Raw genomic sequence first — 13,985 nt, forward strand, 5'->3', positions numbered from 1 at the left:
AGATTGATCAGACCAAGGGCTTCTCGGCTTCTAGTTGGGGATGTTGGGTTTGGCGGGTGATGCTCTGAGACTAAAAGAGAGGACGGAGAGGTAACTGAGTCCTCCGGAGGGATTCAATAAGGAATGATCCTCCTTTTAAAGTCCCTCCTTGTTTACAACATCTGAACACACAAGAAGGTTTCATTCAATTAAGTCTCTCCAATCCTCTCACACAGTCTGTCTCTGCCTCCTCCTCCTCCTGTCATCCCACCAACCTCCTCCCTCCCTCCCAATTAGTTAAAGGGAATCCAGATGAATGCTCCCAGGGGAAACCAGTACATCATGCGCGCACACACACACGCACATTCACACACACAGCAGGTGGGCGGGTCACAGTGTCAGAGAAACCTAACATGTCGTCATGTCCACTGTTGTCTGATGGTGGACATGCAGCCGGTGTACATCAGTAAAGACATTTGCTAAATGTCCATTTTCGCTGAGGCAAACCCTGACAGTGTAATGGTCGACTGATCACAGTTACACAGAAAAATAACGTGATTTGAGGCCATAAACTTGCTTTGACCACCATACGTCTTTTCTAATGTAATGGCCCCACTTGTTTGTGGGCTATAAAAACACAACAATGAATGAAAAGCTCAGTTGATTTGCATCGCAAAGCCAAAAAGAGCAAGAAAGAATTCAATTATGCACAGAAAAAAGAACTTAACTTTCCTCTAAATTAGATTTGAAAGCTCCGGGTTGGCGCGCCGCCAGCCCTCGTGTCCGCATTGCGTAGGCCTGGACAGAGAGCTGGAAACAGGCCCTGTGAATCACTGACCTGGGGGGAGCCGGACGCTCGGTCAGCAGAGCGGAGCGTTAATAAAAGAGTTTTGATGAAACCTTTTTAAGTGCCGTAGTGCTTCTTGTAGTCATTAATTTTATGCCATTTTAGAAAAGGCCTTGATAAAGGAAATAGTTAGGGAACGATAAAAGTGTAGTGTAAAATATGCTGATTTGCGCGACAAAGCACACGCTATATCGCTCAACTTCTAGGAGCTACGCGCTACTTGCTGAACACACTGTTGGGCTGTGTATGAAATTTTCCTTGCACAGAGTTGAACTCGGATGAAATCAGTCCGGCAGCTTCAACACAAACACCATCTGGACCGTATTTGAGGAGATTCTTCCTTACAGTTCATTCGCTGACCATGAACATGAGCTAATGTTAGATGTGAGCTGTCCCTGCTCGCTACTGATAGAACAGTAAAAACCTGTAACTGTCTACTCATTAAAAAAAAGACAGTCAAATATCACAATAAATTACAAACATAAATTTGATGGAGTTGAATGGCGTTATCTCTTCGATGTCGTCACTCGATCTGAGACTCATTCTGTAGTCGGATTAAATTATTACATCTTAACCCTGTCACCTGGGTACTGACGAACGTTGCAAAACTTTCAGGATCACAAGAGCTTGTCCACAGAGTTTCCCCACTTTTATTCAAACAAGAACTATTAGCAACAGCAAGTCGAGCTAACAGGCAAATACGTAGAATTATAATTGGTAGCAAAGTTCACAAAATAGCATATTAAACATGAGACATCTGGAATCATTAGGAATGGGCCAAGTACACCACACACACACACACACACACACACACACACACACACAGCCTGACTACAGTATAAAAGGTATGTTATGATTCTGTAACTTTGGAAGATATCTCTGACTGCGTTGTTCGGAGGGTCGTCGATCAGAATAAAGAGATTCCCCGTCTGACACCTGAGACTCAGTCCTCTGATTCCTCTCCTCCATCTTTTCCGCCACAACACTTCTTTTAAACTTTCAACTGGTTTTACCTATTTGGGCATTAAATTAGTACCTCAACTACAAAATATATCACAAATAAACTATGAGCCTGTATTAGACTTAGCATATAAATCTTTAGAAAGATGGATGTCGTTACCTGTATCTTTGATAGGCAGAATAAATATTTTAAAGATGAACACATCACCAAAATTCTTATGTTTATTCCAAATTATCCCTTTGAACTACCAGTCTGAACGGGTGAATTACAACTTCAAACAAGAGACATCGGACAAATGTCAACATATAAAGACAACTAGAATAAAGAAACAAATGACAGCAAATGCATTTCACTTTATAAAAAAAGAAGCGGTGCGTATTCAACCTGTGTTTCATTTCCGAGGACAGATTTGAGGAAAGGTACGACTCTAAAAAGATTTATGTGGAAATCTCTGGAGGTGCTGTCCGACTCCATGACACCACCGGTCCCGCACAGATTCTTGGTTCCCCAGCTGACCACTGCCACCTGTAATGGAAACAACTGGTGACTTTAAATGGTCACACTGAGGTCACGTGACACCACTGTAGGAGATTTACCTGTATTGTGCGATGCTCGTAGTTCTTGAACACAGCCCCTCCGGAGTCGCCTGACCCAACGCGCACGCAACACACACACACACACGCACACACACACACACACACACAGTCAGCCTCAGTAACTGGTCTACACTTGCTCATGTTTAGAAAGGATCCATCAAATCTTAAATGCCTTGAATGTCTCACTGAATGTCTGAAAAACTGAACAAAAAACTTAAATCATGTTTTTTCATTTTGCTGGGGATATCAAAGGGATGTTCTCTGTGTGAAGCAGCCAGATCAACAGCAGTACTTGTGCAGTACTTGTTTTTATTTATAAAAAATGTAACACTAACAAAGTGGGACTTACCTGTACATGCTATATTATCTCTAAAAGGAGTCAGGCCACCCGTGCACAGGAAATTATCAGTCACAGCAACTTTTGGGTTATCTGTTTTAATGCCTGGTGCCTCAGTCGCATGTTTGATGCAATCATCTCTCTGCAGGGGAGAGAGGGAGGAAGAAATATGGCTCAAGATGGCTCAAAGTTTTGAGCAAGTTAGAGGGACCACACACACACACACACACACACACACACACACACACACACACACACACACACACACACACACTCACTTTATCCTGGAGCTTAGCATGGACATCTTTTTCATCTACGATGTTTTGTGTCCTGGTCAGGAAAGTGAGTCTTTCTAGTTGTTTCCCCAACAGGAATTTTTCTATAATTAGAGAAAAAAGATGCAGTAAATGATACCAGAGGCTTTCCAGATGACCCAGAAACCCTCTCATTATAGAGCAGTTAAAGTACAAATGATACATCCTTAGGTGGAGATGCTTCTGTTCGAGATGCGGGACTGAGAGCAAAATGATAAAAAAACAGGAGGGCTTTTCATTTTCTGTCACCCCCCCAACCGAAAATATGACCTCCTTGGTGGAGTCTCCGTTGATTTTGTTTTACTTCGTCACATGTCAGTACTAATACAACTAATAAGTGACAGTTCTGCTGATGAAGGCCACATGTTGCAACCAAACGCTTCAGAAGAAAATGGAACCCAGATTACATGTGTTGAGGTCAACATGTCGTCTACGATGCGTGGGTGTGACAGTTGATCAAGCCGGTTAAAAGGGATCACTTATGGATCTTATTGCGTAAAAAAAGACAAAATACAGGGGAGGGGCTGATTTCTGCAGGTGCTTGATAGCTGGACCCACTGATTTAGAGAAAAAATGTGGCTAGTAAACCTGATTCATCTCACAATAAAGTCGATCTGAGCAGCAGCTCTCAGGTTTACAGAACCAGCGTTGAGTTACCTCACCTTGTTGGTCGCAGGTGGAATCACCAACCAGTTGTAGAGCATCACTGGTCTCCTGGGTGCAGGGTATGCAGATGGGTCTAAGGAGATACCAAGAACCAAGAAGTAGTTCTTCGTTTTGAGGAATTTGTTTTAGAATTTACTCACGATTATCATGCGGCTGGTTTGTGTGTGAGCAGCAGCGAATCGTCAGGAGGGTGACAGGATCGCCTACCTGGCAGCAGCAGAGATCTGAACGTATTGCTCCAGCTGGATCAGAGCTACATCATAGTCATAGAACTCCTTCACGCCTTCGTTCACTCTGGCATTAATATTGTAGTTTGGGTGTAAATGGAAACTTTTAACTCGTTTTACTGTAAAACAGAGACACAGTCTTGTTGTCAAGAATGGGGATGTTGTAAGTTTACTTTATAAAATCTAAATACTTTAAATGAGGCAGGCAAGTTTTCAATTAGAAACTTATGCTGTGTTCAAGACGAATCAGCAGTCAGATGCCGACTTACTGCACAAAGCACATATCAAATAGTTTCCTGAAATGTCAAAAGATATGTTTATCAAAAAAATACTCTCTTAAGGCGGCTAACTTGGATGTTTTAAATGACGTAACAAAGTAAAAGAGATCGGTAAGCACATGATATGTTTCATCTTACCTTTGCCCTGCCCATCATCAAGCTCGACCGTGACGTGCTCCGGTTTGTCTCCGAAAATGAAGCAGTGAGCAGCAGTCAAGACAAACTTTGGGGTCACCAGGGAGCCCATGCACTTTCTCGTTTTTTCATTCTGAAATCATAAATCAATTCATCAATTATGTAACTTTTATTTGCGCAGAGGTTATAAACCATTTTTGCATTTACATAGTGTAAGACAACAAGGGGAGCTGGAGGGAAGGAAATCAGGAAGCAGTATTCAATATTTTAAGATTCAAACGGTATCGTTATTTCATTAAAAGCACCTGGATGATGATGAATGCCATCCATGGGTAGCGTTTCCTCTTGCTGTCCTTGCTCGTCGTGTCATAATCCCTGTGAAGGCCACATAAACCCTGAACTTCCTCTTCATCTGCAAGGAAAGAATAGTGTAACTATGAATATGGTTATATACTTACAGGAACAGTTCTCAGTTCTAAAAGTAGACGGTGCATTTATTTGATACCTCGCTGTTTTCACCAACCCAACGCACAACGAGTGTGTAAACTTCCATGGGAACGAGAGCCACCACAAATATCAGTCGCATGTTATGAAATGGCTAAAACAGAGCTGACTTCGTGGATCAGAGATATTTCTAGAGTTGCTTTGTTCAAACACTGTAATTTTACAAAGAGAGAAAATGATGTGATTTTGACTTAAAATGGGGGGAAAATGCAGATTTGCACGTTTCGTGTGGGAGTCTAACAGAGGTTTTCTCTTGATATCTGTACTTTCTGATATATCGAGTGTGATACTTGACTCCCTGCCCTCTCCATGACACACGTCCACCTCCACACTGAGGGAAAAAAGTGATGGCTCCACCCCCTCTTAAGTACTTTAGGAAACAAGAGAACCGCATTCTCCTGTAACATATATCTCATCTTTGTCATATTAGCAGTTGGAAATGAATGCTGGGCTAAACACAAAGCCTTTGACTGGGCTTTGATTCATTTTCTATTTGTCTCTGATGAAACTGAAAGCGAACGCCCTGCACAGGAATGAATGATTGAGCTCAACATGGTAAATGACCTCATTCTCAGAGGTGACTCACCAATAATGTCATCAAATGTTCCTTGCAAATTTTTAATGTCCTTCATCCTGAAGTAATGAGTTGCTGTGCCCCCGGTCCCCGCTGTGAGGGGCTGCAAGTCACCGTCAGAGATCTCAGCTCCAATGGCAAAAATGTAAATATCTGCAACAGAGTGAAACGTAGTTTGGCTCATTAAAACACACCCAAATGTTGTTTCCCTCCATGTCCAGGAGGTGGACCCCTCTAGCCCTGCCAGGAGTTGCCTACACCAGGATGGCGCTGACCGCAAGCTCCCACACCAGCCACAGAGTAACAGGATGAATGGACTGCATCAAATCCATTTCAGCTCACCTAGATATTCCTCTCTGGACGGCATGTTCCTTTCGCCAGTTTGGTTCATGTATATCATGTTCTTTATTTGGGCCACAGTGCGTGTAGGTGAGCCGCCCATATTGTAAACACCTGCGTTCAAACACAAAGCTGAAGGTTCATTTTTGCAACAATACTATCTCTGTGACTGATTCTGATGAGCGCTGCTTTGCTGCTGCACACTGAGTGACATGGAGGTTGAAATTACCGTCCGTGAACACGATGATGACGTGACGATGGTCTTTAAAACCCTCCTTTGACCGTTCTTTAATGATAGCTATTCGCTCCTTGAAGGTGGTGAAGACGAGGTTCAGGTCCGTTCCAGTGTTTCTGTCTTTGAGTCAAAACACACAGGAGGATGTTACAGCTGCACACCACAAGTGTCTCTACCGATGTCTGTAACCTCTCTGACTCACCGCCTACTTCAAAGTTGTCTACTGAACTCTTCACTGTGCTCAGATCCACTTTGCCATAGTAATGATCAAGAATTTTGACAGCTTCGTATATTTCAGAGGAGAAAAAGACAATTTCGTAGTTTGGAGACACTGAGAAAGATGCAATCTGTGGAGATATAAAGTGAGAAATACATCAGATAATCATCAGTGTATGAACTTTTGACACAAGCGTGTAAACACGTGTCAAACCGGGTACGATGATTATTTTGTACAGTTACATATCCATTCATCAGCAGAAACAATATCCTGCAGTTAGCATTGACAGCAAGCCAGGAGACCCGTGCCAAGCAGCATCAGTCAAGATTATGATGTGTAATTCATAATGAAATTTACCTCTAATGGCCTGTTGGCCTGACAGCCAAATGGATGAGACTGTGTTTGTACATGTGATGCGAACAGTGAGCCAGATGAAAGCGTGCCAGGGAAATATGTCAGCGACAGATTGAAAACACTGGACGACAGACGCACCATCAGGGACTCGTCAGCGGATGCATGGACAGTTTGATGTCAGAGAAAGAGGAATTACTACTTGGTATTTAACGCATTAGAAATGAGATACGTTTATTTTCCAGCAGACTTCTCTTAAGCTTTTTTCTTGAACTTGGAATGATATTGTTAGCTCCACGCGGGGTGTCATGTGACTGTCGGCGGTGACGTTTCACAACATTATGAACGTTGTAAACCTAAGGTAGGACTATGAGCTGAGCTTGAGGATCGATCAGTTCAATTTTTAGAATTCTGCTTGAACCGAATCCAGATCTGATGATGTCGCACCACCAAATCGCCACATCGGTCCTGTTTATAATCATTTACTCGATCAGCTGGAAGATGTTTCAGGGGGACTATTTTTTTTGCATCTGTAACTGCTGTTCAGACGACCTCAGAACCGCTATTGTTCTGACTACCTGTGGTGGACATACTGGATAAAGAAGTAAATCTCTTACACACATCGATGGATATTTTGCACAAAGACATATTTCACTGCAAAACTAGGAGGGCCAGTTAAATGATGCTATGAAGGGCATGCTGTCATGCTTTATTGTTCACAATTCCTTGCTTTGTTTTCCAGGTACAACTCTTGGAATTGTAATAATGAAATTTCGGTTTAAAATAACTGTCATAACCAAAATCTATCCTTACTTATACCACTTTCATGACAGTTATATGTCAAAATGCAACTTCTACATTGATCCAGTAATGATTTGGTCAGAGTATTCTAAACTGGCTTCCCTGGATTATCCTGAGACCTATATGGCACATTCCTCGTTAGAGTTACTCTTGCAACTCTTTGTAAGCCAAGGAATTGATTAAATGTCCGGACGAGTCACGCTAACTACAATATTTCTAACATGTCTTCACAATTCAGCAGATTTATTGCCAACATCGATCAACAGCAGCCTGGACTTTCACCTCACGCATCCTCTAAACAGCATTCAGTGAAACAATCCCAATCTGACGCGCAGCTTCAGCTCCCGTGTTGCTGACTCCTCAACATATTGTAAAACAGAGGCAGCTGCACTTTCCATCAAAGAAGCGCTGCAGAACTTTTAATATCAACTACTGTATTATTCAGGGTTAATCTTTACTCTGCTCTTTACTCTGAATTTTATGGTGTCTTAAGTCAATATCACAACCGATTCTTACCTTTGAAATAAGTTTTGAAATGGCGTCTCTAGCGTCTTCAAAGTGTTTCTCTTCAATGCTCTCAGAAATATCCACAGCGATGTAGATGTTCAGCGTTCCATTTTTTGAAATCCGGATTTTCCTCCCTTCCTGCGTGTCATCTGAACAGTGGACAACACAATTTGTTACCCTGCCGTGGACAATACAAACACACCTACATTCTTAAGAGAAAGGACTGTGGGAAGTGTATGAGATAATGAATGCATGTGTGGAGCCTTAAGGTAATTGTTTCGTGATTAAATAAAAATGGTAATCATTTCAAGTTTTATGATTAATCTAGTGAGGTAAGCAAAAATCAGCTGTGATAGCAAGGCTATAAAATGAATATAACTCTGATAATATCAATGTACCAATGGATTCCATTGTTGTGAGGCTGTCTTTGATCGCTTTGCCAAACATCTGCGACACTTCCAGTGGAGTATCATAGGTGTGTCTGTCTGCAAGAAGAAAAATCAGTAGAAAAATACGTTAGTAATTGGTGCAAGGAGAGAGAAGGAAAAGTACTGGACTTCAATATTTGATAGTTTATGTTTGACAATTTGGAATTATCCAGTTGTGATTCCACGAGTCTGAATTTTTATTCAAGATGAGTCACTCCTGACCTGACACAATGAGAATCGGAATTTTTGTAATTCAAGATGGACAATTGTGGTTATTACGCACACTTCATCACGTTGTTATTAACATGAGTAATGACTCAGTTCTGAGCCACTGATATTTGGTTGACATTAACTTTTCTAGATGAGCTCGTTAATCTCATAAATTTGAATGTGTTCTTGACAAATAATGGCCACGTAACAGCGCGTGTCATCGGCGTATCTAGATATGTCTTACAGTAGCATGCTGGTTCGCTGCCAGTCCAGTGGCCGCTCTCCTGGCACACTCGCTCACTCGACCCCACCAAAAATAGAGCATTGCCGATGCAGCTGTACTTCACTTTGTCATCAGTTCCAAATGAATTGCCATCTCTTAAAGTGCCCGCTGGGAAGCCAGGATCTGCACAAGTATCTCCTGCTGTGGTGGAGGCCAAAAAAGGTAGGTCAGAAAACTTCGATGGCTGCCAGGTACTCATCAAAACAGCAAATGGAAAATCACAGGAATACCTCACAAAACACAAAAGGCAAATTAGAAATAAAGGCATGACCAAGTTTAAAATACATGTCAGAAAACACGACAGTAAATTAGAATGAAGAAGCAGCATTAACTTAACATATTATACCAGTATTCCACATTTGACGTACTGTAGCCTTTTCTGTCATACTGGCACTTTACACAAATTGCTAGTACATTATAAACTACATTACCCAGAAGCACTGATCATGACATCAACTGAAATGGTGCAACGCACTGAATTAAGCGATGCTACTGACAGTGTGTTCTTCCCAATCAGTCGTGATCTTTTAGCTCACCACTACGTGTTGTACGTTTTTTTTTTTTTGTGGTTTGTCTTCTTTTTGTTGTTGTAATTCACGCTTTTTTGTCATGTTTTCTGATTTGGCACGATTGCATTTGCAATTTATTGTTCTGTTTTTCTTGTATTTTGATATGTTGTCTTATATGTTGTTGCGGTTTTTCATTTCTGGAAAGTTTATAAGGGTGTATCTTACGCCTGAGAAGAAGGGAAGAATCAACAGGACTTACAGTCCCGGCTACAGATGGGAGTTTGGCCACTCCATTTCCCGTTTGGTAAACAAACCCGTCTGGTTGAGCCGCGTATCTTGTATCCAGAGTAGCAATCGTACGTGGTCGCATTGTCCACGTAGTATTTCTCCTGAGGGGGCCAGATATTTCCATTCTGAAACACAGTGGGGTCTGGGCACTCAACCCCTGCAGGACAAGACACAGGGATGTGAGTTACGATGTGGAGGAGACAGCCTGAGGCAGGACATCATCATCATCATCATCATCTTCATCATCATCATCATCGTCATCGTCATCTTTACTCACGCCGACATCTCTGAGGTTTAAATCTTTTTGGGAGTGGTGACCACGTGCCGCTGGGTAGGCACAGTCGAATCAGGATGGGGTAGGGGTAGAAGCCCTCTGGACACTGGTAAACCAGCATGCTGCCCTTCATCATCCCCTTGGTCAGTGAGTAATTACCTCCCTGAATCTCCATATTCTCTAGCGTGCAATCACACTGCACCTCCCCTCCTGAAACATGATGAGTGACAGTTTTCACATGCTGAGTACTTCTACCACACAAGGACACAAACCAGGGTTGTGAGGTATTCAAGTGACATTCAAAAGGAAATTCTGACTTTTTTTTTTTTTCAGACTTGACCTTAATTTTCCACTTATTTGGGCTGAAATGAATAATAATCTATCTGAATTGTTTCACTTTTGGAGGAAAACGCTTTGGCCAATTACAACCAAATGACCACAGTGCTATGATGTCAGAGAATTTTACATGTCTGGGTCCATCAACTAAAATTGTTTCTTTTATTTTTTCTTTTTTTTCACTCTGGCAGGTTCAGCTTTACTTCCTGACAATGACGTTGTTACAGTATAATCACTTGAACATGAAAAAAAACAACAGTTGACACAACCAGCAGCATATAACAGGACCATGGATTCATAACATAGTCAATAAGCACGACTTTCAAAAATTCTGGATGACTTATTCTACTTCATTTATATTATTCTTCATTAAAAATTTCAAGCAAGTGGCAACCCGTGCAGGGTGAACACCACCTCTCACTTAAAGTCAGCTGGGATAGGCGACAGCCACCCCCCCGTCACTCTTAACGGATAACTGAAACGGATGGACGGGTAAATGTTAAGCAGCATTGAAAGCATGGCTTTTGTTCCAATTCCTTTGGTTTAATTTGCGTTTATGTCAAAAGACTTGCCGAAATGTTACGTTTAACTCCAATTATTTCACAAAAACTACTCTAGATTGATTTGTACCGTAAATATATGTTTCCACAGTGGGACGCTTTTGAGGGCAAGAAGATTTGGAAATGGAGAATGATATTTAATATATAAATGTTCCTATTCTGAGTAAAAAGCAGCTCACCAATGAGGAGACCTGACAGAGCAACGACCCAAACCAAGTAGACAGAGAGTTCCATGTTGAGGTTCCACCAGCGGGACGCCAAGACGAGAGCAGGGTTCAGCAGCTCCTCGTTTGCTTCAAAATGCGGAGTTGTGTTCAGGAGGAAGGTCTTACAAACCATCATGTCACTGATTAACCGCATGGCAAATAAAAAAAGATCAATAAACTGCGTCTGAGAAAACTTCCCCCATTATTTGTCCCAGAATGTATGAAATTGCATTGTAATCCCTTAAAAAATCCCCTGATTTGATTTTAATCACATTTTGAGTATATTTACTATGTACTTTATTAAAGACACTTGTAGCGCAGTTATTAACAATTTAAATCCTATTTGGAATTGAAGGTTTATATTTCTAAATACTAAAACTTCCGCTAAAAGCCCACATTTAATCACACGGAATAAGGTTGTATGTTGTTTGTGATGGTGAAGGAAATCAAAATGATCTTTCTGTAATAATTTTGCGGTCATGTGTTCATAGCTTCTCCATTTTTCAATCCTGGAAATTCCTGCAGTCGGTTACACTTGTTGACACATCCAGGGTGAGATAAAAAAGGTCATTGCAAAACCAAGACAAAGTACAAACACTTGCTTCATCATTTCCCAAAACATGGAGGCACACCATTGTTTATATTGACATGCTGATTGGGTTATTGATCATGTGCTCTGTTGTGCAGCGCTGGCTTAACTGAAATGCTCCACCACCCTGAATTGGTTCAATCACTCACTCAGCAGACACGCCATCCAAGAGCATCATCTGTAATATTAATTTGCATCCATATTGCACTTTCCAAGAAAACCGAGGATGCTTTACAAGGCAACAACAACAACAACAACAAATCAAAAGCGAGAGCATGAGAATGATAAATGGACTCGAGGCATCGGGGAACAGGTGGTTTTAAAATGTTCTGAGTGGGTTTTAAAACTGAAAGTTTAACGAGGGACAACTTGTTCAAAGATCCAAAGGTTGAGGATGAGTGTACATGTAAATATACCACACACACACACACACACACACACACACACACACACACACACTGAATATTTTGGCATTTCAGTTTTCAGTGTCCCAAATTCTCTGAGAGCTGATGAATCAGCAGAATGGTGCCAGATCTTTTAAACTGGCAGTGCATTCACGTAAAAACGTAAACACTGACAAACATGAAAGCTTTTATGGTTTAGTGGGGAAATGTGACGACTGAGACGAGTAACCCAGGTGATAGAGAGGGAGGCGAGGACTTGTCAGTTGGCTGATGTTGGTTGAACATGGCCTCTGGTTTCAAAATGCAAATGAAATGAACTTTAACTGTCGGTTGAACGTCCATTTTTACCTGTGCCGTTTGATTACTGGTTCGGCTGTCGAGCCCAAACATAAACCACAGACACATCTTGTCATTGCGAGCATGTTTGCTCTATGACTTGGCAAGATAATGATATTAGATTATTACTGTGACATGAGCTGTTGGATATCTTAGAATAGAATATGTAATGTCTTCTCCTGAATGAATGACGTCATTTCCTGAACATGCCAGACTATTCCAGCTGTTGTCGTGTTTGCCTTCACCCACATTGTCGTTACACCTGTGTTATCAAATATTTAATTATCCTAATATTTTATTTGAGAAAAGTCAACCCTACATCCACAGCACTGAGGTATCATGATATCTGACTTTGTCCAGTTTTTACACGGGGAGGCACGGTGGTGCAGTGGTCAGCACTGTTGCCTCACAGCAAGAAGGTTCCAGGTTCAAGTCCCGGCTCCATCAGGGATCTTCCTGTGTGGAGTCTCCATGTTCTCCCTGTTCCTGTGTGGGTTCTCTCTGGTACTCCAGCTTCCTCCCACAGTCCAAAGACATCAAGAGGGGACGAGGCTGATTGATACTCTAAATTGACCGTAGGTGTGACTGTGAGTGTGAATGGTTGTCTGTCTCTATGTGTTGGTCCTGTGATGGACTGGTGACCTGTCCAGGGTGAACCTCACCTCTCACCTCAAGGCTGCTCCGGGAAGGCACCCCTCTGAGACCCTTAACAGGAATAAGAGGTAGAAAATGGATGGATGGATGAAGTTTTTACACATCTGTGAATTTACTGCCCAAATTTGAATCACACCAATCGGACAAGTGTGTGATAGAAGGTCAGATACTCCTACAGTCTACAAATGGATATAAACAATGCACTGAATAAATAAAACACTGAAGGGACCATGGGGAGTCGGTTGTCTGTCATCGTTAATGACCTGCAGGAACACACGTCTACTTCTATCAGGAAGTATTTGTGAGTAAAATAAAGGAGGGCTAATTTCTAGATTCCTAATTTCCTGTGACATGAGTGGAGAACAGTTTGGTGTTCACCTCTTTATGTAATGGGACACACTCGGTCTTTCATGCCTGTGTGTTGTCTGTTGGAGCCTTTTCATTGAGTCATCAGCAGTCAGTAGATTTACATTAAATATCGCCACCTGTTGGCCACTGGCCGCCATCACAGCAAGGAAAGACATGACCTCCCGGTGCCCGCGTCAGTAAATTCACTGTGTTCAGAAACAGTGGTGCGATGCAAGTTTAGGTCCTCTGCGTTAATTCAGGAAGAAAAACACATTTTGTTAGGTTGAAATTAATCATTCCAGAATTATTTTTTTTTCCATTTACTGACATGCATTCGTATGTGTACCTGCTGCTACAGCGAAGGAGCTCCGTACGTCCGTGCATGGGGGGCCACTCAGGATAAACTTGTCCCCGGGTGAGCCAGCCCTTACAGCGGGCCCGCAGGGTGGCGTCTGGACTGAAAGAGGAGCGGGACTCTCACAGGTGAGTGAAACCCGAGAGTGTTCCTGTAAACTCTGAATGTATGATTGCGCCCGTGCGGAACCTTTTTTCCTCACGTATTTGTATTTTATTTTTGTTATTTATTATATTTTTAGTTTGTATTAGTATGTAATGATCAAGTGACGGCCGGTAACTCGAGACCGTAGTGATGTATTATTAAGGTGGAGGTTTTAGTGAGAGTTTATTCTTGG

General features: G+C 41.9%; 1 protein-coding gene across 1 annotated transcript; it reads right to left on the reverse strand.

The window, feature by feature from the left end:
* Positions 1-1,453: 1,453 nt before the first annotated feature.
* LOC147248990 (complement factor B-like) lies at positions 1,454-11,088 on the reverse strand. The gene is made up of 18 exons (XM_086226509.1): positions 10,936-11,088; positions 9,864-10,070; positions 9,558-9,743; positions 8,751-8,930; positions 8,267-8,353; positions 7,878-8,017; positions 6,195-6,339; positions 5,987-6,112; positions 5,761-5,871; positions 5,431-5,571; positions 4,646-4,752; positions 4,344-4,473; positions 3,908-4,046; positions 3,697-3,773; positions 2,999-3,099; positions 2,733-2,862; positions 2,384-2,433; positions 1,454-2,312 (listed from the first exon to the last, which is right to left on the reverse strand). Exons 1-18 carry the CDS (start codon positions 10,988-10,990, stop codon positions 2,142-2,144), a joined length of 2,283 nt encoding a protein of 760 aa, XP_086082635.1. The 5' UTR covers positions 10,991-11,088; the 3' UTR covers positions 1,454-2,141.
* Positions 11,089-13,985: the final 2,897 nt, after the last annotated feature.

The sequence above is a fragment of the Aulostomus chinensis genome, chromosome 15 (assembly GCF_037954235.1).
Source record: "Aulostomus chinensis isolate RoL2024-O1b breed Wild chromosome 15, RoL_Achi_v1.0, whole genome shotgun sequence".
Lineage (NCBI taxonomy): Eukaryota > Metazoa > Chordata > Actinopteri > Syngnathiformes > Aulostomidae > Aulostomus > Aulostomus chinensis.